At 37.1% G+C, this 25,585-nt stretch overlaps 3 protein-coding genes across 6 annotated transcripts; 2 read left to right on the forward strand and 1 right to left on the reverse strand.

The window, feature by feature from the left end:
* Window positions 1-79: 79 nt before the first annotated feature.
* On the forward strand, window positions 80-13,580 carry znf644a (zinc finger protein 644a). Of its 3 annotated transcripts, XM_058747968.1 has the most exons (7): window positions 95-199; window positions 5,028-5,165; window positions 5,809-8,443; window positions 9,297-9,830; window positions 10,743-10,868; window positions 11,583-11,685; window positions 12,606-13,580. In XM_058747968.1, exons 3-7 carry the CDS (start codon window positions 5,830-5,832, stop codon window positions 12,796-12,798), a joined length of 3,570 nt encoding a protein of 1,189 aa, XP_058603951.1. In that variant the 5' UTR covers window positions 95-199; window positions 5,028-5,165; window positions 5,809-5,829; the 3' UTR covers window positions 12,799-13,580. The 3 variants fall into 3 exon arrangements, with proteins under 3 accessions (XP_058603952.1, XP_058603951.1, XP_058603954.1); XM_058747969.1 differs by lacking the exon at window positions 5,028-5,165 and having other exon boundaries at window positions 80-199; XM_058747971.1 differs by lacking the exons at window positions 11,583-11,685; window positions 12,606-13,580 and adding an exon at window positions 11,256-11,501.
* An 824-nt stretch (window positions 13,581-14,404) lies between these two features.
* Window positions 14,405-19,799, reverse strand: lrrc8da (leucine rich repeat containing 8 VRAC subunit Da). Of its 2 annotated transcripts, none has more exons than XM_058747981.1 (2): window positions 19,676-19,799; window positions 14,405-17,968 (listed from the first exon to the last, which is right to left on the reverse strand). In XM_058747981.1, exon 2 carries the CDS (start codon window positions 17,964-17,966, stop codon window positions 15,489-15,491), a length of 2,478 nt encoding a protein of 825 aa, XP_058603964.1. In that variant the 5' UTR covers window positions 17,967-17,968; window positions 19,676-19,799; the 3' UTR covers window positions 14,405-15,488. The 2 variants fall into 2 exon arrangements, with proteins under 2 accessions (XP_058603964.1, XP_058603960.1); XM_058747977.1 differs by lacking the exon at window positions 19,676-19,799 and adding an exon at window positions 19,134-19,573.
* Window positions 19,800-20,818: 1,019 nt separating this feature from the next.
* On the forward strand, window positions 20,819-25,496 carry gtf2b (general transcription factor IIB). Its single transcript, XM_058751306.1, has 7 exons — window positions 20,819-20,952; window positions 22,018-22,124; window positions 22,202-22,335; window positions 22,429-22,575; window positions 23,574-23,703; window positions 24,465-24,746; window positions 24,856-25,496. Exons 1-7 carry the CDS (start codon window positions 20,873-20,875, stop codon window positions 24,987-24,989), a joined length of 1,014 nt encoding a protein of 337 aa, XP_058607289.1. The 5' UTR covers window positions 20,819-20,872; the 3' UTR covers window positions 24,990-25,496.
* The last annotated feature ends 89 nt before the right edge of the window (window positions 25,497-25,585 follow it).

Raw genomic sequence — 25,585 nt, forward strand, 5'->3', positions numbered from 1 at the left:
CCAGTGGACAATCACAATATTAACATTATTTTTAATACATTTTGTCAAGTTTTTGGAGTCCCCCTCGTTGAGGCGCAATGCCTTTGTCTGTGGACCATCGAGCAAATATGGCGGCTTCGCAATAGATGGAAAGCTTGAGCGAGCAAAAATGAAATGATTTCACTTCAGTGTTATTGTCCACAATCGCAGCTGCAGAAAGGTAGGCTAAAATGCATTTGGCAATAACAATAAAAAGTGAAACCATCAAAGTGCCCCCAATATTTTGATAGGGGCAAGTGGTTTTAAGCTTGATGTTGAACATAATGGGGCTTGACTGCTACCTTGCTAGCACACTCTCATAGTGTGTAGTAACAGCAATGCTTAAACAGAAAGATGTCAGTGATATATACAAGTTATTAATTCGCGTAAATCTTGATCTGTACTGCGTCTCGGAATTATTAAAAATGACTGTTTATGAGTAAATTTGTTGCAGGGTTGAATGCATGTTATGTTTTGTGAACCACTAATTATGCAATATAGAACTTGATCCACAAATATATAATGTGTTTTTTAAGAACTTGAATCACAACAATAATACCATGACAACTGTTAATGACTTTAAACGCGTTGTTTATACATCCAGACATAAATGTTTTACTAAAGGTACTTTTCTCGGAGCATGTGATTTACATATCATTGTCATATGAAGAGATTTCTCCTGCTATCTGTTGGTAATTATTTGTACGATGTTGTCAGTAGTTTAATTAATTTATTTATTTATTGTACAATGTGTCACAATGCACATAAACAATCTGAATTCCTTCTCATATTTTTATGCATGTAGTTGGGATCTCTGTTTCTGCTCTGTATCAGGTGTAATGTATAATGCATATTCTTTAGTGTAGTTATAGTATTACTGGCTAAAACACTGTCTAGTTTTGTGTTATTTCCACTTTCACTTGTGTAAGCATGCGAGACCAACTGGTTGGGGGTGCTTACCATATTGCATGTAGAATAGTGATTGATTGGCTTACTAAATTTATACATGTTGAAACTTACTTTTGAATTTTGATGACATTGGTAATCAGCTGTCGAATGTAGCATGCATTGATGTTGTTAACCAGCTGTAGTAATGAGCAGCTATGATTAGCCACATTAATAATTATATTTTTTGTTATTATTAATTATAGAATTTTTGCAGTAACCTGGTGGTGCACTTATATTTTACCAACTAAAACATTTGAAAAAAACTGTTACATAGGGATGCACCGAAATGAAAATTCTTGGCCGAAGCCGAACAAAATGAAACACTGGGCCGAAGGCCGAACACCGGTTTAGCCTGGTAATAGGGCTGGGTATCGATTCAGATGTCCCGATTCGATTTCGATTCGCAAGCTCTCGATTCGATTCTCAATTTTTTTTTTTTTTTTTTTATTATTATTACATTCAGTGAATATAGTTTTAAGACAAAAGCTATTGATATTTCTAAATAATGAACAGTAAACAGAGTTTACAAATGGTGAATTAATAAAAAGACCCACAGGCCTGTATTTTAAACCTATTCTTTTTTTGTATAGGGTCCTTTCTTAAACAATAATAGAGCCCTATAAAATGTTCTTAGTTTTTCTGGTAATCAGATGAAGGCATAAAACATTAATTTAATTTATCCTAATCAAATGAAAATTAAACCCTTTTATTTTTTGGCAAACAAAGTGCTGCACAACAGAGGTTTACTGTTAAAATTAAAAAAGAAAACAAATGGGATTATTCCTTTAAAAATAAAGATTTATTAATATTTATTATTAGTAGTAGCACTGAGTCTTAAGACTGTTCTTAATGTTAAACTAAACTTTTATTTTGACAGGTTGCCGTGAGGAACTTGCAGCTGCTGTGTATCATGTGATATGACGGTAGTTTTCTCAAATTAAACTGTAAAATGCTAATGAAATGACTCTTGGCGCTTGTCTGAAGTTTAAAATCATTGGTCTACCCGTAAGCCAATCACATAATGTTTGGTTATGATGTATGTTATGCGCTGGCTCAGCTGCCTCGAACTTCAGCTGTAAACACAGGTATGCGGCGAAAACAAAACCATCGAGCGAAATACCGGAGTGAATATTCTCCACAACAGAGCGAATAGCATTCTGTGTCTCCATGTCCGCTGTCGCTTTAGATTTCCCTAACCTAAACTACAATCTTAAATTCGGCGCTTTGCGTCTACGTCACAGCTCTCAGCCCGCCCTCTGTTCATTGGTTGGACAGCTGCTGCGGAGCCGGAGATAATCTGGGAGCTGGTTTGCTATATCAGACTGAGTACAGAAGCGAACTGAAATTGAGCGGAAGTATGAAGTCTGACATAGCCAGACTAGCAGACAATACCAACAAAGCACAATTTAACTTAAAATTAACAAGTTAGTAAAATATTTTTTTGCCCATTTTTTTGACACCCCCTTCTTGAATCAGTTATGTATTTTGTGCTGTACAAATAAATGCTGCCTTGCTGAGCAGAAGATAATTCTTTTAAAACATTGGAAAATGTTACAGATCCCAATTTGAACACTCTGTGTGAGTGTTATGATAAATGTATTTTTGCGTCTTTCTCAGACAGGTTTTAAATGCTTCCTCATTGCCGACATGTTTACTGCATTAGTGCACGCCTCTATTTGATCGTGTCACATCATTGTTCGGTACAATTTATTTGGTCTTTTTTCGCTTATTCAATTTCAGATGCCGAACATTCAGTGCATCCCTAATGTTACTGTTATAACATTTAATTATTTACTGTATAAATATTACCCATGAACAAAACCATTGTATGTACAAACATGAATGGCAAAACCGTCTTTGTGACCCATGTACTATTAAGTCCAAAAAGTGTAGGAAATATTTAAATTGAATTGACTTTTGCAGTTGCAAATGTTCACGCATGGGTTTTTAAAAATAAAGACATCAATATATACTTATTCAATTTTTTTAATTAGGGGTATTTGTTAGGCACAAAGCAGAATTTATATCATTTACAGTTGCCAAATAACTTCGCAACTAGCCACAGTAATATAGAATACAGAATTTAAAAATTCTGTATTCTACACCTTACCATAATTGTCATATACAATAGTGTTGTTTGAAGCTGCCATCATTTCAACAGAATCTGGCCTTATTAATGTACCTAAATAATATAACGTTACCTTGGTAACATCACAGAAAACCAGAATTTATTTCTATGATATTGCGGACGAATACAATGCAGCAAGAATTTTACCAATTTTGCATTGTATATTAAAAGAAGTAAACAATTCCTTCAAATTCAAATTTTTATTTTGACAGGTTGTCATGAAGGTCTTTCGGTTTTATTTTAATTTTCAGTGTGTATTTTTCTCAAATGAAATTGCGAAAAGCTTGTGAAGTGACTCTCAGAGCAGCTCTGGAGATGAAGTAGATGTGATTATGTCAGTGTTGGGGAGTAGCTAGTTACAAGTAAGTAACTAACTACATTTTTCAGCAGCGTGACAGTAGCTCAGCTACTTTTAAAACAGTGTAGCTTTTCCAGTAGCTAACTATACTCTTTCCAGCAGGTAGCGGTGTAGCACGACCAAAAGCTACATTCCGTTTTGCGTTCTGATGAGTCACGAGCCCGTAATGCATTGAAGCAGCGCAGCATTGTCTTCTGACGAGATCACAAATTAAATTTGTTCATTACCACCATCTGTTGTGGTGATCACGCATTTCACGGCTTTATAGTCTGTCCACTGACGAGATCGTCTGATGATTTTGTAAAGGATGTACAGTAGTGGATATTTCACATGAATCAACTGTAGTTTATACAAAACAAAGATTAAAATGTGGTTACTTAAAGCACAAACAGGAGGTGAATTTAGCCTTTTTAAACTGATTAATTTTCCTGCTTTATTGCACTCTATATCAAATGTGTATTTTACAATGATGAACCATCATAATATAATCCGTCCCCCCACAGTTTTGTAATGAACACTAATTGAACAGAAAATTTAATTGCGATATAGTAGTGTGCTTAGCATTTGGCAAAAGATGGTTGCAGCGGGATTCCACGCAAAGCGCAGTGTTCACAGGCGCAGCTGATGATTGATGTCTGAACTACTCCATTCACAGTCAGTTAATACTGCATGTGCTGTGAGTTTAACTTGATTATTTTACGACTCCTCCGTGTCTAGTTTGTTACATACATTTTTTTTCTTGCATTGATGTTACGTTTGTAGCAATTGTGCATTTTGACAGTGAGTTTGAGATAATATAACTATATTTTATTATTGTGTGTATCAGATAGTTTACAAAATCAAACAATTGGGACACTTTTTGTCATTAAAATGACTTTGAAAAAGTGTCCCAGTCAACCTGAATTCACCCTACTCTTTGAAATCATCATTGCATTAAAATATGTAGTTTTAGATCCCAAATATTTTACTTATAACTTCATTTCTAATTCTTCATTAACAATTATTCAGTTATTTGTGATAATAATTGTAAAATAATAATAGTAATAATAAATTGTAAGTAGTTTCAATGTAGCTAGCTACTTTTTGATAGTAACTTGTAGTGGAGCTCGCTACTTTTTCAGAAGGGTTGCTTGAATGTAGCGTAACTACATTAATTTATGAGTAGGTTATAGCTAGTCAATCCTCATATATTGATACTCAGATGCTAAAATCTCTGCGAGTGTTACGTGTGTTTAAGTTTGTGTATCAGACAAAATTGCGCCATTCACACAAAGACATGCAGAACATTCAGACTTAGCCTATTAACGACAAGCATTGACTGGCTCATGTCGCATTTATTTCTGCTGTTAGATTAATCCATATCAAGTAAAAATGTCGAGAGCTTATCATCGTTTTCCACATAAATTTTATAGAGATCTTATGATATCGTTTATCACCCAGATCTACAATGGCAACTGTTGACCTCTGTCATATTGTTTATGCTTGACTGAAGTAAGTTGTCTGTGGACGTTTTAATGGTTTTACATAAAATGTAGCACATGTCATATAACGAAGTTTCTTTTTCAAATCCTAAAGGCCGGAACACACCAAGCCGACTTCAAAGAACTGGCAGCGACGAAAACCGACGGTGTTGTCGCCTCGCGTCGGCAGTGTCGGACCAAAAAGCTGTGCTTGAACAGACCAAACAGACTACAGCCAACTGCAAATTAACAAGTGCGTTCTGCGTCTGCGTGAGAGGAATTAGCTGTCTATATTAGCAGCTATCAATAGTATATATTTGTCATTCAAAAGGAGAAACCGAAATAAGGATAGGTCTATACGAGATATATGCAGATATACAAAATCTAAACAAAGCAGCACTTGCTTGCAATTTTGAATATCAGTTGTGTTGTTAACTTTCTTCATTTTTAGCGGCTCTTGTTGTTATGAAAGTATTCGCATATTGAAATGCTTGGGAAAGATCACTTAACATTAGAACAGAACTGTCTGTGACCATCGTTTACTTATTCGTTTTCATCAATTTCACTTTAATTCTCTTGCACTGACCCGTTCGCTAAACTGATCATCCAATCAGAGTTCTCACTCTCTTCGACGGCCCCTATGGCCCCGACGGCGATTCAACATGTAGAATCGGGCAAACTGCCGCCGACGAGTGGAACACACCAAACAAACTAGCCCGACAGACCCTCACAGACGGCCCAAAATTGGCTGATGTTCGACCGTCGACTTGGTGTGTCCCGGCCTTAAAATAAATTCTATAAGATGGGCATGCTATGGATCCAACTGTGCCTCTCTAAGTTAACATTAATTTGTTTATGTATTGATATGCATGCTCATCTAATTTTGTTGTCCCCAGAAACGGTCCTTAGGACTCGGAATGTCTGGTTTGGAGGAGAGTGCCAAAGTAGAGGAAAATGACACCTCAATGTCAAGAAACTCTCAGGACCTTTTGATCGGCGAGACATTCTGTGCAGAGGGAACTACATCAGGACCATCATTGCATTGTCCTCAAGAGACCATGGCACTACTCGGTGACCAAGGAGACCTCTTGACCGCTGTTGGTTTTATGGACTCCATCTGCTCAGATGGACCGGCCAAGGCTGCTTATGTCAATGGATCCACCTCACCCCATATCTCAGATGAAATCTTGCTGGATATTTCAAAAAATGTACCAGGATTCCTTCCCAAATCATTACATGCTCAGAATTCAGTCACAACCAATGTCCACTTTGAAGGACCTGATCCACTCAGAAAAGAGGGGGAAATAACAATCAGGCAAACATTGACTGCGGAGGATGTGGAGCATAGGGGAATATGGGGCTTTGATACAGAATCTCCAGAAAGCTCATTAGATCATTATGATGATGGAAATGACCTTAACTGGAATCCCCAAAGAGAATTTATGAAGTTCCTGTGGGATGATGATAATGGTCTCGAAATGGAGGGAAAACTGTCACCTGTTCCTTCACCCATCAACCATAAAAGAAGAGTTCCTTCACCACTCGGCCATAAAAGAAGAAAACGTAAAGAAAAACTGGTATTAAAAGTTGATCCTTCAGAGGACATTTACCCTGAGTTGAATTTTGAATCAAAAAAAGATCACCTGGGAGAAGGAAGCCAGATAGAATGCAGTCCTGTTAAGAAGACACGTTCCCCAAGGAAACCATCCAAATTACAGTCACCCATTGCAAAACGTACCAAGTATTTTAATGGAGCTGCTGAGGCAGTCAAACACCTGTTTGCCAAACCAGCAAAACAGCCTATTAGCAAGACTCAAAAGATGGCATTAATTAGAGAAACTTTGCCATCAGACTCATGTTCTATTGAGGAACCTACATTTTTTCCACGTAACAGTGGTTTTAAAGAGAAATCTCAAGAACACAGACAAATTACATGTAATACAGACACAACTAGTTCAAAGCCATTCATATGTAAGGAATGTGGACAGTGTTACCATGATCAGAGTTCGTTGTTAAATCACATAAGTGTTCACCGGGACAAGCGACGGAAAATTACAGAAGAAATAAATGAGTTGAATCAAATTAAGGATGAAGGTAAAGATGCAAAGTTGCAGTGCCCCCAGTGTACCTTTGGAACGAACTGTCCGAACACCTTTGTGCAACACGCTAAAACCCACGAGAAGGACAAGCGGTACTATAGTTGTAATAAGTGTGATTTTGTCGAAATGAATGAAGTTGAATTGAGACGCCATTTGCTTCATAAACATGGCATCAGTGGGTCTGATCTGACTGTTTGGAAATCAGATGGATTTAAGGAGCGTAAAGTCAATAAATCAGCGTGTCCAATTTCCTTCTCCCGTTCTTTTCAAAGAAAAACTAAAAACATCACTGGAAATCATGTTGAGGCTTTGTGTCAACCGCCGTTTATAGAAGAACAGGCATCCTCACATTCCCTTGACTATTGTGATGAAGAGCCATCTCCAACGGAACAGTCATTCTCTGTTTGCAATGTTCTTACATCATGTGCAAAACCAACAGCAAGGTCGCCAAAACTGTCAGTGAAGATCCGAGCACCGGAAAAAAACAAAAGCTTGTCATCCAATGAAAAGTGTGGTCTTGTACAGAAGAAAAAACTGTGGATGAATAAAGGTGTCCAAAGCCAATCAAGACTAGACAAATCAATTCACACACTTTTATCCAGAAAGAAACGTAGTAACCAGAGTGCCTCAGAATGCAACACTTATCAGGAGCCTGATGGAAGCAGTGCAACAGAGTGTCTTGGCGATTCCCTCAATTGCGAGACCATGTTCTCTGGAACAGGTGCTAGTTCACCCCCCTTAAAATGTCTGAAAAGATCAGCTCATTCTAAAGAAGGGAACACTAAAGGAACTTCTAAGTCTGATGGAAAAATTACTTGTTCAGAAGATGTTGGAAACACCAACTATATGCATATAAGTTTGGAAAAGCAAACACTGAAGAAGTCACCTTCCAAAAGGAAAATGTCTACACCATTCCACAATATGCAGGGCCAAGATATTCTTTTAGATTTCCCAAAATGCCGACAAAATTTTAAGAAACCTGAAACATCCAAGAGGAGTAAAGAAATTATCAACAATGGTCATTTTATGTGTGATTCTAATGATGATCTTGGACCTGAAGAATGTGAAAGTAACGAGAATGCTAGTTCACGTTTTGTTAAAAAACAGACTTCACCTGCAAAAGCAAGTCTTGGTGCCTCAACTGGTCACTATGGGAAAAACCACAGTTCCCCAAGGATGCTTTCTGTCAAAGATGAAGAAATCTCGGAAGCGATCACAGTTGTAAAGCGTGAACCGAGCTTAGATGTTGAGACGGATCTGAAGGCTTGTCCGTACTGTCCTGCTGTATTTGAGTCAGGAATTAGCCTCTCTAATCATATAAGAGGACATTTGCACAGAGTGGGCTTAAAAGTACGGAATGCTGCAGCTAAGGTGACTTCTCTTGAAAAAGTACCTCCAGTTCGACGACGAACACTGCCAAAAGTCAAAACAGGTGACGCTTCTCTTATACTTGACATAATTTCTTGCATCTATACAGAGTTTTTCAACTTCATTTGTTAATAAAATCAATTCATGTGTGTTGCAGAAAAGCCTTTAATTATTAATGATACTTAACTTTTTTCAGGTTTAAAAGTCAGTTGCAAAAAAAAAAAATGGAAGGAAAATAGATATTCAGTATTCAGATAAATAGAGTTCAGATAAAGCTTTATTGTAGGCTAAATATTTTATTTAGCAGCTGGTTTTCCAGCTAGCGACCATAACTTTTTTATTTTAGTGCATCCATAGAATATTTTGTGTACTAGGCTTGTATATTTCTGTGATGCTTTTTCATACACCTATTATACAGTCCATTCGATTTGCAGAAAATTGATTTTATCAATTGCAATTTTACAAAAAATATATCTTTGTATATAAAAACTGTGAATGTGTTGTCCAAATTGTATGTATAATCATTACGTACACACAAAATGGGCATTGAAATGAATGTATGACGCCTCATGTATGGTGTGAAGCACTCAAATCAGGCATACCCATCTTCCAGATGTTATGACAATTATAATTTAATACATATAATCACTTCTAATTGAAAAGGCATTAAAGTATAAGCTGTAAAATGGAAAGATTGGGGATTCACTGAGAAAAGCAATATTTCATTGCTGATGTTTCACCTCTCTGAGCTGTTTTTCATTCCAGCTGCTCACATGCTAGCTAAATGTACTTGATTTGTTCTTAGGTTATGGTTAGTGTAGGCATTTTCAGTTTTAGTTTAGATAAATTGAATTGGCTTCTATGCAATAAATATCTGTTGTGTAAAAAGCTGATTACATGTGGTTTCTCTGTTGCAGAAGAGGATACACCCCAGACTGATCATCCAGCAGAGCTGAAAACTGACTGCCAACAGACAGAGCTCATCTGTCCTCTCTGTAGGGAGTGGTTTGACACAAGGACTGGGCTGTCCAACCATGTACGAGGCCACCTGAAGCGCCTGGGCAAACCTTCTTCCACCGCGTCTAAATCTCCAGTGATCATATTGAAAGAATTGATGCGTGACAAGAAACAGTTTCAGATGAAGCTACAGGTTCTTGAGAAGAAGTGCCGCGCCACCAATTCTTTCCATCCTATTAGGTTGAGTAATGGTTTAACATTTGCATCTACTGTCAAACAGCAGAAAGATGATAGGGAGGAAAAGAAAAGGATAGACATTAGTAAAGGCTCACCTCCAAGTGATCTGATTGGAATTTTGAAGAAAAGAAGAGCCCATGAAGAGACCAAAGCTAAGCACCCATCCCACACGGCAAGAAAGGCTATCCTTTTATCTTCAGGCAGAGACTGTGGCATGGAGTTACAACCTTTCAAAGCAGTGCCAAATTCACTAGCAGGTAATGTTTCATTGAAGGGATGGTTCATGTGAAATAAAAAAATTCTCTTGCTATTTACTCACTCATGTTTTACCATACCCATATGCTTCAAAAAAATCTGAAAAATAACAAATATACGCGTTTTGAACAACATGAGGGAGTTAATAATGACAGAAGAATTTTTTGAGGGGAACTATCTATTTAAACAACATGAAAAGATTAATAAACCCTCATATTTAGCAAATAATTCATGTTTTAAATGTAACTCTATGACATTATTTTTCTTTTTTGGACCCTATTTTGACTATGGATCACAGTTTTGAGTTTCTCAGAAGCAGAAGTCATCATAGTTGAGTGAAATTCTATATTGATTAATGGGAGACTACAACAAATATAATTTGTCCTTTCATATTTGGTCAAATAGCAAAAGAGAAAATTGACAATAGTGTTTCTGTGACTATCCAAACCAATCAAATTTTCTGTTAATTTACTTTTACCCATGAGCAATATTGTAATTTTACACAAAGTATAGTCTCTAAAACGTACAATAATTTATATATATATATTTTAAACTATAATAGTCTAAGAAATGTACAATAATTTAAATTTAAAAAATGTTTAAAAACTATAATAGTCTTAAAATGTACAATAATTTAAAAAATAAAGCTATAATTACGATTTAATAACTATAGAAACATACCATCATAGTTTGTGAAAAGGGTCCATAGCCGTAAATTTCAGACTGCTATAGAAACATGACTCTTATGTCTCTCTCTCGCTCTAGATAGATAGATGGATAGATAGCAGATATTTCTATATACTTATTCATTAACATTTTATATTAATCTATTAATATAAATGTATAAATGGACATGTATTATAGTATCTATAATGACTGTTAGTGTTTCCTGTTCTGTTGTCTTTCTGTTACAGAGAAAAGTGAACTCAATAGAAAAGTGTGTGTGCACTGTAATACCACATTTCACAGTGGTGTTAGTCTCTCCAATCATTTGAGGGCATATGCACATAGAAAGAAAAAAGCTCTTCTGGACGGAACTAGTATGTATCTTTCTTTCCTCCTATGTAAATGCATGTTTGTACTTATTTGACTTCCTGTTCATGAAGGATGCTGCACCTCACCGTCTACTTTGATCTACCGTCTACTGCAGAATGCATGTCACATGCTCACATCCTTTACTGAACTTTGCTTTAACTGTGCCAGTTTCTCATAACAAGTAACATGGAAGAAACTGAACAAGTAACTTAAAAATATATATAAAAAAACAAGTATAATTGTTTTTGATAATCTGATTCAGGTGCTTTTGGTAGTAGTACATTTATACTAACACCTGATGGTTTTTCAGATTATAGTTGCTGCATGATGCCATTGTAGAAGTATTGTTATAATGATATTTTATTTATTCATACTCAACTGTCCAATAATAGAGGGTTACTGAGATCAAGTGAGTGTTATTCGGCTGGCCATGTGATCTCAATATGGCGGCCAGTTGTTCACCTCAAGGGAAGTGATATTTACATTACATTAGTTATGAAAGGTATGGAACGTGGTGCACTTTTGGATTAAAGATTACTGAATGTAATGTATGGAATAGGTGCTTTTTATATATGTGTATATATAACAGATTTTGCTAAACGTAAAAAAAAAACTAAAAAAAAACTTCAATGTCGTCATAGGTGAAAAGCCTATGGTGTACTTTTTAAAATGCCCTTATTTTGTTTGTATAATTTCTAATAAATACATTATTATTGCAGCTTTTGACTGTAAACAGAGAAAGCAAAGATCAAGGTCTGGGTCGAAGAAGAAAATGTACCCTCTGCTGCACACACCAGAAGAAATCTATAGGCTTACTTGCAGGTAACCTCTATGCTACAAATGTTAACAAATGTATATTTTATATATTAATTTAAAAACTTTTATATACATGCATACATACATTTCTACTATGATTTACAGCCACTAAATGTCATTCAGTGTAACAATAGTTCATTCAGGCCCAATTCTACAGGGGTGTTAGAGGGTGCTAAGCGCCCTTATTTCACGATCTGGCAAACTATCCAGTGCGTATTTGTGTTTGCACTCTGGAGAGTTTAGAGAGCTTCATTTGTTATAACAACTTTGTGAGATCGTGATGAACTAAGACGAATGACAGCTTCTTAGCGATTATAAAAGGAGAGCCCTTTTGGTGCTTTATAGGCTATAATTTGTTTAGAACAAGAATAACACATTTAGAACAAGAATCAGTAGATGACATTAAAAGATTCTATTTAAGGATCATAGCATAGTCCCCAAAAAGAAATTAATTGTTGCTTTAAATCTTTACCTGTCTTTGCCACTAACCTTCAAACTACAAGGTTTTACCCATTTGTCAGCAAGACAATTTTAATCATTTAAAGTATAATTGAGTTTGGTACAATCACTTTTTGTTTTATAAATTTTATTAAGACACAGAATAAGTGTGTTTGATTTTTACATAACTACACTGAATAACGATGGAACATTATTTCATGTGTATTTTGACATTTCAAGTTATTTGAAACATTAGACAGTTATTTAATATGCTTTCTATGCACAGTATATACTTTTTATTGTGTGTGTGTGTGTGTGTGTGTGTGTATTTTACATAAATTTCATACAATTTAAATATTTACTTTTATAAAAATACTTTGTGAGGTTGGTTTGTCTCTTATTTTTCCTATTACATTTTTTTTTTTTTTTTTTTCCTGGAGCCCATTTGTCAGTGAATCATTGTGAATCTAATGTGTTTCCGTGTGCAGGTTTTGTGATCTAGTCTTCCAGGGCCCTTTGTCAGTGCAGGAGGACTGGATAAAGCATTTACAGAGGCACATCATGAATACTGCTGTACCGCACACAGGGGCAGGGATGGTGGAAGTCACCTCCTTCCCCAAGGACTCTTGCCCCAACACAGTACCACAGGCACAACCTTCAGTGATGCAAATATCCTCATGAGCCCAGGAACACACAAAATTTGTCCTTGGAATATCACTTGTATGTAAATTGTTTGGTTCCCATTTGAATTTTATATTGCCATCAGTAAGGACTTCAGTTTTTTACTCTTATTGAGGATCCATTGTTATCACAGACCGCTTTTTAGATATTGTTACATTGTGCTGGTGTTGAACATTGTCAAAGAACGTACGAACGGTGGGTGAATATGTTGAGATTTCAGTGAAACCCACCAAAAGACAACCTTTACCTCAGATCCTTCTCACACCGGGTTATATCTGTCAAGGCAGATTTATGCTCTACAAAAACTGAAATTATACTGTATGTGGATTTTATAACAAGCCATTTTAATTTGAAAACAACACAATTTTTTTTGTCCCATCCATGGATTTTAAAAGGTGCACATATGATGCTTATGTGTAGAAATGTAAGTCTATATATTTACTTGAGAAGTTTGACTCAAGCCAACACACCAGTCATTAGATGAAACAACCCATTATATTGATATTAGCCGTTTGGACAGTATGCATGTCATAACTCCCTGTTTACACCATTTCTGGTAACATTTTGGTTTTTCATTTATTACCCTGTTTTGATTTTCTTTAATCTGTAAGTTTGCCACGTGTGCAAAAAAAAAAAAAAAAGATTAACTGTTACTTGTGTAGGCCATTTTTTACGGTTCAAATATTTTTGTGTATAAACCTTTTTAGGTAATTTATGTGAAAAAATGTAAATCACTATAAACAAATTTGCTGTTCAGAATAAAATGTTTTTGTCGTCTTCAACTTGTTGGTTTGTTCAGCTATGAATGTAACAATTTGATTGCAAATGTGTTTAAAATATCAATTTGTGCCACAATCTACATATTGCAAGAGTAGCAGTTATTTTATACACATGCAACTGAAGACTTGTTGTTTATTTATGACTAAGTGCTAGATTCAACTTTAGATACAGTAAATTACTAGTGATACTGGGATATGTGCAGAAAGCCAAATCATTCTCTGAGGCAGACCAAGTCATGTGGAAGAAACTGGTGGATTTGTTGTTAGAACCTGAACAGTTAGGTGTCACCAAGTTTGTGGTAATATAAATCCAAGCAGAAGAGTACTAATCACATTCAGCTTCAGACACACCCATTGCTGAAAGGTGTACAAATATAAGAAAAACCATGCCGCCTCTACTCACAAACACTGGCAGACTGTATTGAGCCAAAGGGCTCACTGTCTTAGGCAAATTTTTCACCAGCTGTAACTATAAACCGTTATCAAGATAGAAATGCCTGTGGGAAACAACAGTAAACCCAAACAGAAGAGGGTGGGCAAATCCTCTATAAACCAACAATGTTTAAAAAAAGAAAGCAAACCAGTAGAAACATGTATGCAGAAGTGTAGTCTGTAAAGTACTGAATCGACTAAAGTAAATTAGAATATGCAGAAGAAGTCTGAATGCCAAGCCAAAATCAGTTGGAGTACAAAAACAAGACACAACCTCTTTACTTACATTCATTTATGATATTTTTGCAGGTATTGTTCTTTGTAATATTAGCCCTTAGTGCTAAAACTGAAAGTTAATCTAACTGATTTTAAAAACACTGTAACATGTATAAAAGTCTTGTTCATACACAACATTTAATAACAATCAGAGAAGAGAAAAAATAAGGCATTAATAATTACACAATAGAGAATGTTAAGGGCAGTTGTTCTAGATGTTTTTTGACAAGCGTTTGGCTTCTAAGATATAATCATGACAGCGCGTAAGTAAACCGCAGACAGCTTTACAAGGTCACTGTGGTTCTAATCGTGAGGTGCAGGGTGTATCCCCCCTGTTCTGGCAGTTCTTATTCCTTGATATGCCTCTTATCAGCACAATACAGCAAAAACATTTAATAGGTTAACAAAGGAAATACAAAAACACATTCTCTGACTCAAAAACGTGTTGCAATATTGCTGTTATTGCTAAAGAGAAAAGGTGGACTTTCATCAAATCTTTCATCATGTCAGATCTTGTCTTTTGGAGTGTATAAAATGCTGAGAAGTACTGCTCCTAAACTCAAAGGCCAAATATAACAAAATACATGATACATTTACATGATGTGTTTAATGTTGTATAAAAAAAAAACATAAAATGTATTCTAAGTTGGGATTGTATTCATAAGTAAAGAGTTAAAGAAAAGACCTGTTTTGAAAACAAAAGTATGAGAACTACTGACCTTTCAATACTTAAAGGGATAGTTCACCCCGAAATGGTAATTCTGTCATTATATTTATAGGTATTTTTGTCCATACAATGAAAGTCAGTGGGGTCGGATGTTGTTTGGACACCATTGATGAAAAAAGAAAAAGAAAAAAAGATTTCAAAATATCCCTTTTTTCTTCCACAGTAATGAAGTAAATAAGTAAATAATGACAGAATTAAAAATTTTGGGTGCACCGTCTCTTTAAAATATGCATCAGCCTGCATATTCAATATGACAACAAAAATGTATGTAAATAACAATATACAAGTATAACGGAACATAATTTAAACTAAACAAATGGAAAACAGAAGCAAACACAAACCTGTTGTTTGCAATGTTCCTGTTGTATGTTGCAACACGTGTGTATTTGCTTCCTGTCTTTATAGACCATATTGATGATGACAGGCCCATAGAAATTTTTGCAGATTTCTGCAGAACTGAAATGTCCATCAGTCCATTAATCACTACTGATACTTTCCTTGACCTCCAGAGGCAGTGTGTCAAAAAGATGATCCTCCACAAAGAGGAGGTTTTTCCGAAGAAGGCGACACTGGCCAAGCTGGAATGGAAGGCAATCTAAGCAGTTTCCTTTGAGCTCAAGGTGGGACAGCTGAACTAACTGCCCAATCGCCTCTGGGATGGAAGTGATGCTGTTATGACCCACACATAAAACCTTTAGTTTGGAACATTTAAACAGTTGATTAGGCAGAACTTCTACCTTGTTCCCAGTGATTGCAAAATGCTGAAGGTTGTGAAGGTATCCAACCTCCACTGGTATACTTGTGATGCAATTTTGGGTGAGGTCAATGTGCCTCAGTTTGGGCAGATGAAACAAAGCAGGAGGAAGGGTCTCCAGTTTATTGTGACAGATAACGAGGGACTCCAGACTCTTCACTAGGCCTATTGATGGTGGAATGGCAGTGATCTTGTTGTACCATAACTTGAGGCACATCAATCTTCTCAGGTGCTGAAAGCTGATGATCTCCTCAATGGTCCGGATATTATTATTCTTCAAATCCAGTTCTTGCAAGTTAGCCAAGCTAAAGATAGCATGGGGGATCCTCTCTAAATCACAGTTCTGGAGCTCCAAATCAACCAGGCTGGTCATCTTCTTGAGACTGTTCAGTACCAGTAATTTAGTCCCATCATTGTGTATCACTAGTTTGGTGAGATGTGGTGAGAGTTCTGTTAGATTAGTTGGTATTTTGTTGAGATTGCTTTTGAGGTACAACATCCTCAAGTGTCTCAGATCTCTAAGTGACTCCAAACCGATCAACTTGTTGTGTTCAGAGTTCAAGTTCCCAATCAGATTCAGTTCCTTGAGGCTTCTCAACAGATAAATCCACGGTGGGATTTCTGCAACATCAGTAAACTTAATGTGAAGGTATCGCAGATGGTCGCGGAGAAAAGTGAAAGCAGTTTGTTCGACTTTAGCGGGGCAGTGATATAGATGTAGTTCTCGTAGGTTGGTCATCTGAGAAACTTTGGCTGAAATCCTGACCTCAGGAATAAGCTCTAACTTGAGGACTTCCAGATCGGTGAGGTCAAATACGGCATTAGGGAGTCCCGACAGCATAAAAAGGTGAAGTTCTTGTTCATCTTGAGCATTGGATGTCACATGCTGACGTAGTTTTTCAAACGTCCATTCATGGTTAAGGCTTATTTCTCGTAATTTGTTCTCACTGACCTCAGAGAGGAATACGCCGAATCGTTTGGAGTACAACTGGTCGTATTGGTCGACCATGTGTAGAAGAAAAGCAAAGTCATTTTTGACATCAGGAATATCACTAAAGCTACTTTCCTCTCTGACTTTTTCAAAAGAGTACTCCTTAAGAGGTCTCCTGAAGAGCCAATAGAGTGTATACAAACACACCAGTCCATAGAGACTTATCATAGCCATGAAAGTGAAAAGAAGTTTCCTCAACATGAATGCCATGTTGTGCGTGCAGAAGAACTGATTGTACCCGGTCAAACTTTCAACTTTAGGTTGGCATATATGGCAGAAACTGATCTTTGAGGCAAATGTTGATGTATAGCTCAAGATCAAAATGATCTTTAGTGCTTTTATCGCCGTCTGAGCCACGTAGAGTTTATAGATGAAGTCACTGTCTTCTACATGGGCTCGAAATTTTCGCACTTTCTCAAAAAGAGCCTTGGCTTGTTCTCCATCTTTTTTGTCCAAGGTGGTCAGGCTAGGAGCTTCTGCAATAAGCTTTTCGGTTGGAAACTGCACCGTTGGAGTTTCAATCAAAGGTGTAGACTGACTGCTGTCCTCCGAGGATACGTGTTTCTGGAAAACCACACCACCTGTGAATCTCTGCTTTTCCTCAGAATCTTCACAAGCGGTTTCAGACAAAGCTTTCGTTGTCCATGGTGATTCAAAGCACCGCCCCAAAATGGAAACAAAGTGCTCAATCTTTGAGCTGGTCTTTGGGTACTTGAACCAAAAATTGCTGCTTACCATTAGCATTATGGTGTGTATGAGGGCAAGGTAAGGGAAGTATTTGTTGTACCATGGTAGGGCATCATGGTAGCACTTTTGGTTGACAAAAACATACTGCTGATAGTCCAGATTTGTTTTTAGTCCTCTGGGTTGAGGTTGAGACCACCTATCTTCTCCTTTTAAGGGGGTAGGTTGAGTGTTAAGGAGTTCGTGTGCAACACTGTCAGGAAGGTCTCTGGTTGTTGAGGGTGCGGTGCCCAGAAATGATGTGGAACATTCTAGTCGATTTTGTGTTGCCTCAGGGTTTGTGTTTTCCTCAAGAATGGGAAGACATGCCACTTGGTCTTTGGACAACTGCATAGTCCCAGAAAAGATGGCTAACATCAACATTATTACTCCAATATAATCCATGAACACATCCCACCATGGTTTCAGAATACGGTAGTTCGGCTGGATGTCATTAAGGGAGGCAACTTCAGTTAGACTAAACATCCCTGTAATAAAGAGTAGTTCAGTCAGTGCATATGAAACCAGTGCATGTTTGAACAGAATTAATTTGAGTCTATTACATGTCTCAACATTCTTCAAAGGTCTTGAGTGTTTACTCCAAGATAAAGTAAACGAACACTATATTTTATTGAGCAGATTTACATTTAGTCAGATTCTATGCAGAGTGCATATACTGACTGTGCATAATTCAACAAATAACTGCTGGCCACATGTGGCTTCAAGTTACAACATGAAAGGTCCGAACCATTTCAAGAGTGTGTTATGTTTGAAATAGCACTTCACTGCTACGACTCGTGTGTTTGTGTGGCATGAGAAACACGTGTCCACTCACTTCAGATGTGATTCCTGATTCTAGGTTAAAACATTTTTGGCTGCCAACGTGGTATTAATAGCCCAATTCTGTTTTTAAACTCCCAGTGGCGTGCACACAGTTCGAGCACTGCTTTATTTGATGCCTGCTATTTTCTCAGAGTAGTGCGTGAGAAATAGAGTCTGGAAACACATGGCAGCTGTTAATCATTAGAATTGTCTGTGTTAACCATTTAATGGATTTAAGAAATATATAAGATAAGAAGCCCACGATTCTAACTTTGAGTTGATTGTATCGCTGGGTCATTCCACAACAAGAGTATTTTATTTGTCTTTATTTTGAATTTTACAAATAATGCTCCTTTCAGGACAAGTCTTCGTGACTTCAATTCATATTTTGTTAGATTTATCAGTAGGGGGCGACCTTACAAACACACAAAACTGTTTTAACATATGTCAACATTAAATTCTATTAAGAAGCTCCTTGTAGAGCCCAGACAGCATAAGGCCAAATGGCTAAAGTTTTTATTAAATTATTATGAATAAACTTTTTAAATCACCAATTCAGAATGCAAATGCACCCATTTAGTCGATGACCCTGCAAATTTAAATCGGAGATGGATATTATCAGGCTAATGAAACATTCTTAAAATATAAATATTCTCATTCGTATAATGCAGTAATTTGATGTCGGGATCTACGAGGCAGACAGAGTCTGAAAAGCTAAACTGTTGAACTCACATAACCTGCAGCCCCTGGGAATAATACGTTATATTTCTAGGTAGTAGGAAGAAATAAGCCTCAAAGACCCAGATAAACACAGTAAAACGGTCTACTTACTGTCTCTAAGCTGTTTTTCACTGGGATGGAAGAGTGCGCGCTGTCCTAATCTAGATTGTCATATTGCTTTAGACGCTATATTTATCAAAAGTTGTCGCTGAGCAGGAAACGGACTACAAAAGTCAAATGCATAATCGCTACCAAACAGTCTTGTTTCAGCATAGTAATGTAGTGTCCGTCAAGCACTGTACACGCTGTCCAGAGCAGTCTGACTTCGGCGTGAGGTTAAAATATGCGATTCTTTGTCCGACCTGCTCCGACTTGTAGTTAGTTCAGCAGTCAAGATGACGGAGCTGTTCCGTTCCTTTCGTCAGCTGCGTATTTCATTGGACGTTGACAGCGTAGCGTTTATGGACGCACTGGATAAAGGTGCATTATCTCCAAAAAGGCTTTTAGAGCTGAAGACGCGCCCAGTACACAAAGCAGTGCTTTAGATACAGTAGTTTTTTAATTAAAGGTGGAGTCTGTGAAGTATTACAGTTCTGACAGCCATAACTATTTAATAATTAAGACTAAGCCCGATTACTCTTTCTTATACTTACTTTTCTTCTTCCTTTTTATTATGAGGAAACTAGGACCCAGATGCTTAAATGGTGGAGTAATATTTGGTTGGCACAGTGTGCAGGAAATGTCTTGGTAAACCAACCCACCCCAGTTGTTTTTGTTTTTTTCGAGTTTCAGCTAGTTTGAAAAGAGGAACAGATTTTCATTTGCTGTCTGACTGAATCATGTATCACGAACACGTGTATTTTTCTTCCTCTTCTCTCTTTATTTATTTATTTATTTATTTATTTATTTATTATTCCACTAGTGTTTCGAATGCTTTTGATTATTCATAAAGAATCATAATATGGCATGCATACTTATTTCCCTAAATTACAGAAGCCCAAACACATTTCTACTGTTTATATAAGTTCAACACATTTTATTTTACACATGCAGCTGCCATAATATATATATATATATATATATATATATATATATATAAGATGTCATCACCTGTTTATCAGTGCATTTACTCCTTTAGTGCTCTTGAGTAGAAGAGAACAGATCCTAAGGAGTTAAGAGAGATATGAGTGTTCTTGCCATGGCATGATTATAAAAGGGCCCAACCCTTGGTTTCTGAGAGCACTACAGGTGGAATTAAACCAATAATAACTTTGTATGAGACATCTGCATTATTAAGCACAAATGATTAATAAATTTAGGGATGGTAGCCTATATAATTTTTAAATACAGCATGATTGTTGAAACTTTAAAGGCCTTGTCAGTAAACAGTGGAATTAAAAAGCACAAATAGTGACAACTAGTTTAAAATGAGACGGAAAATCACGTGCATTTTCCACTGTAGTCAAATTAAAGCCATGTGCAACACTGCCCTGCGTTATGTTTCAGACCAGACTACAAAATTAGATGCATATTGTGCTAGGGCTGGCTCTAACATCTAAGTTGGGCCGTTGTATATATAAACTGGTGTATTTTTATATTAACTTTATAAAGAATTCCTGCAATGTCAGATAAAGAGACTACTTAACGTGAAAAATATAACAAATTGAATTACTACATTTTAAAGTTGAAACTGAACCTTTGAAATGTAATGAGAAGAAGCGGCATGTATCTTAAATGCAAGAAACGACATGGTTTTGAACATGAATGAATGTCGAATCGTAACTTTGTAAGTTTGGCACTTGTGGCTTTCCGTCTCCGCCCTGTACACGTGACCTAGAAAACCTATAAATATGGGTAGCGGGCGTCCATTGTGTTCACCAGAGTCACTGCCGTGGACAACAGACAGTAACAGTATGGCGTCGACGAGCCGGTTAGTTACCATTTTTGCCAGTTTTGTGTCTCTCTGATATCGTTTTGTAAAGGATGGCGTAGATGACCTTTGAATATGTCCGGTGTGGGCCTCTATAGGCTTTAGTCGTAGTTTGTTGTCGTTGTGGTGCGTATAAAGCAGATTTTGGACAAAGAATACACTGTCATTTTCTGCTAGCGCATGTTGGCTAGCCGTTCGCATCGTGTGAAATAAGACACGAGAGCTCAATGCAGCAAATGATTTTTAAAGACAAGCCGTCAAATACGTTGTTTAAGATCTGTGTGAAAGGTTGAGATGCCTGTCTGTCAAAACCAAACCAAACAACACCGTCACCACAGAGCTAACTTAACAGCGCTAACTGCGCATACATCACTAACAAGACGGGCTCTTGAAAACTCTCAGGAAGTGATTCCCATTGATTTATTTATCTAATAAACATTTTCTTTATCTATCCTAACTCGTGTCTGCGTTTTTAAAGCTATAACATCAGTGTTTACTAGCAGTCACCTGCTGTAAGAGTCCAAGCCACCCTTTAGTCCACTGTTATTTATATAGTTATATCTAGTATTTTTATATTTAAAGCTTGTGATTTTATAGCAATTGTACAAATATGTAAATTGATGCATAACAAGCCCTTAGCTGAGCATATGGCATATTCAAAATAATGGATAATTTAATTCAATAGGGGTCAGGAAGGAACACTAAAAGTTGATATGTCATATTTAAAGTAAGTAAGGTTTAAATTATATATATATATATATATATATGTGTACATGTAGAAATTCATATGTACTCTGTGGTTCTGCTGTTTAAAAAATAAAGTTAAGAAAAAAACTAAAAGGAAATGATGCAACAAGAATTTCTGTAATTAATTAATCTGTATCCAATTTAAAAAAAAATCTAATATGCCCCTGCTTTATATGAGTATCTGTGGTGGTTCGTTTGGCATCTTCCTGTAGTGTTTACTGTATCCTAATCCACAGACAAACAGTTGTTTTCTAATGTCAGTAGAGTTCAAGAGTTCATGTGGATTTTTCCTGACCTCTGGAATTTTGTCTGTTTTAGTGGAGACTCTCTTCCCAAGGTGCAATGCCCCAATCACCCCGATGCAATGCTGGTGGAGGACTACAGGGCAGGAGACATGATCTGTCCTGAATGTGGCCTTGTAGTAGGTATGAGTTTCCACCTGCTTCTGAATATTCGTGCTTTAAATGGATATTTTTCATCACTAACTTTCTTTCTTTCTTAGGTGACCGTGTAATTGATGTGGGGTCAGAGTGGAGAACGTTCACCAATGAGAAAGCAACTAAAGACCCGTCTCGTGTTGGTGACGCTCAGAACCCTCTCCTCAATGGAGGAGACCTCACCACCATGATCAGCAAAGTAAGGAACTTGTCTACCTATTTACAATGCATGCATGCATAAATGTGTGTTCTCATCATGATTTTTAAATATATTTTCAATGTGGTATTTCAGGGAACAGGTGCAGCGAGCTTTGATGAGTTTGGAAATTCCAAGTACCAGAATCGGAGAACCATGAGCAGCTCCGATCGAGCCATGTTGAATGCCTTCAAGGAGATCAGCACCATGGCCGACAGGATCAACCTCCCCAGAAACATCATCGTAAGTGTCCCAGCCTACTGTAATTGAATTGGATGGTAACGTAATAATGCATCATAATGTCACGTGTTCAAGTCAAAAACACAACACATAAGTAAACAAAACTAAACCAAAAAATTCTATTGTAAACAGTAAAGCCAAATAACTACTTCAGAATTTTGTATAACATACATGATAAAAAATATTTTGTTTTTTTAAAGCAAACCGTGAAAGCTGAGTGATTAACTACACACTTTTTGTCTGTAAGCTGCTTCGTAAACTACACCGTTAAAATGTGTACAATAAGTGTTTCTGTCATGTTTTACATCACATCTGATGTCACAACTTTGCAACGCGTGTATCACTAGACTAGAAGAGTTCTGCACTATTAAAAACATTCATGGTCATTCGTTAAAGGGGTCATATGATGCGATTTCATGTTTTCCTTTGTCTTTGGAGTGTTACAAGCTGTTCGTGCATATATAAGGTCCGTAAAGTCGCAAAAATTAAAGTTTCAAACTCGGAGATATTCTTTCTAAAATTTAAGACTCGTCCACGCTTCCTAAAATGCCTAATTTAAACACGCCCCCACAAATCTGTGTTACTGTGTGGGATGATTTGGATAACGCTGCCCAAATGTATACGCAAAGAAAGAATTCATAACTTTTATTCTCACTGTAGTATTGTTGTCGCCGCCACAATGTTGTGGAGACGCTGTGCGCTGTGGATTTCTGTCACACGTTTGAGGTATTCAGCCAATCACAACACACTGGATAGCTAGCCAATCAGAGCACACCTCACATGAACTTTGTAAAAAAAATCGATGCACTTCAGAATTGTGGGGCAGAGAGGAGCAATAATAATTTACGGTATGTGGAAAATAATGTTGAACCTTAAACCGGGTACACAAAACAATGTTTGTTTTAGTAATATCATATGACCCCATTTAATCAGTATTTCCAACCTCACTTGGAGATAATATTCCTCCATCCTCTCAGTAAAGTTTCCTTTCTCTGTTACAGGACCGAACAAACAACTTGTTCAAACAGGTTTACGAACAGAAGAGTCTGAAAGGCAGAAGTAATGATGCGATCGCTTCTGCCTGCCTTTACATAGCATGCAGACAGGAGGGTGTCCCAAGAACATTTAAAGGTATAAACTGCTTGCTCTTTTTCATGTTGGTGTTTATTAATAGACTATATTGTACTGAATTTACTGTGTCTACCATCAACATTGGCTCAACCAATAGAGGGCAACAGTCGGTTTCCAAAAGTATTAATCCTTCATTTTCTTCATAGGGCAATTGATTTTGATCAATAACTTATAAACTGTTAAAAACAGACTTGCTGTGAGCTACAAGGTTGTTTATCGATGGTATTTGCTTTGTTATAGCTAAGAATTATTTAACAGGGCAATACCTGATGAAAAACTACATTACCCTCGATTCTGCAGAGAAAGAAAGAAATTTGAGCCAAATTTTAATTGAACATCTTTAAATCAATAGTGTTATATTTTACCGTCAATTAAATACTTGATTTAATTTGTTTGGCTTCGAAGCTTGTAATGTTGCAAAGCACCTCATAGCTGGTTGTTTCATAACTCTTAAAAGACTTTTCTAAATCCCTGTGGGGGAAAAAAAAATTCTTCCAGAACAAAGGCTTCTGAAAAAGTGGGTGGGCACTGTTGCCCTCAATAGTATGAGTTTAATTGTTTGAGCGACCATTGGAAGCCAGAGGGAGTGTTCTGGAACACCTCCAGTGTTTTGTAACTCCTCCATTTGGTGATGCTAGTGGTGCAGAAATGACACGCTTCACCTTTAGAATTATGCTTGATAACTCTACAACTTAAGATATTTAGCTATCAATCTTCCAGCAGGTCTTGAAATATATAATTTCTGTCTCCCTCCACCCCAGAAATCTGTGCCGTGTCTCGGATCTCGAAGAAGGAGATTGGCCGCTGCTTCAAGCTTATCCTGAAGGCTCTTGAGACGAGCGTGGATCTCATTACAACTGGCGACTTCATGTCACGTTTCTGCTCCAACTTGGGCTTGCCCAAACAGGTGCAGATGGCGGCCACTTACATCGCCAGGAAGGCTGTTGAACTGGACTTGGTTCCAGGGCGCAGTCCGATCTCAGTGGCAGCCGCGGCCATTTATATGGCCTCTCAAGCGTCTGCTGAGAAGAAGACACAGAAGGGTAAGAGAAAACAAATATATAATCCAGTCAACGAGTATTGCGATAATCAAAAACGAAAGGCGGTATGTTGGCGTCCTTGATTAATGGAAGTTGTTTTTCTCCTGTGCAGAGATTGGGGACATTGCTGGAGTGGCAGACGTCACCATTCGTCAGTCCTACCGTCTCATTTATCCCCGCGCTGCCGATCTCTTTCCTCCAGACTTCAAGTTCGACACACCAGTGGATAAACTGCCTCAACTGTGAACACCCATGTGCCCCACGCTCACCGCTCTTTGTACTTTCAGAATTTTTGCCCTTTTCTCTTTGAAATTACCCTGTGAAGGCAGAAGCCTTTTGAAAAGACGACGGCAGGGATTCTACAAAGTACAGAAGACACATTCCAAGTTAAATCGCAGATTGCAGGCTGTACTTTCATTTGTGTGTATATAAATTGTACATATGTCTAAGTGAGAATTTGGTGGTTGCAACTAGGCATATTTCTTACTGTAACATTTTCTTTTGTAGGAAATGATTTTGTTAGCTTGTTTGCATTATATTTAGTAACTTAAATAATAAATGCTTTTCAGAAAAGCATGGTGAACATCTCGGAAATCCCCGGAACAGGTGTACAAATACCATGAGCTTTGAAAGCGTGTAGCTCACGAATGGTTTTATTTCCCCCTCTTTTTTTATTTCACGAGGGGAATGGTATGAAGCAGAAGTTTCTGTTCGTGTGTTTCTGTTCCTGTATCCACAGCTTAGTTATTATAAAGATTTCATGAAACACCAACGAATCCTTTTTGAAGTGACAAATGAACCATTTGCAACATGATTAGGTCAACAAAATGCAGAAAGACTCA

The sequence above is a fragment of the Onychostoma macrolepis genome, chromosome 02, assembly GCF_012432095.1.
Source record: "Onychostoma macrolepis isolate SWU-2019 chromosome 02, ASM1243209v1, whole genome shotgun sequence".
Taxonomy (NCBI): Eukaryota; Metazoa; Chordata; class Actinopteri; order Cypriniformes; family Cyprinidae; genus Onychostoma; species Onychostoma macrolepis.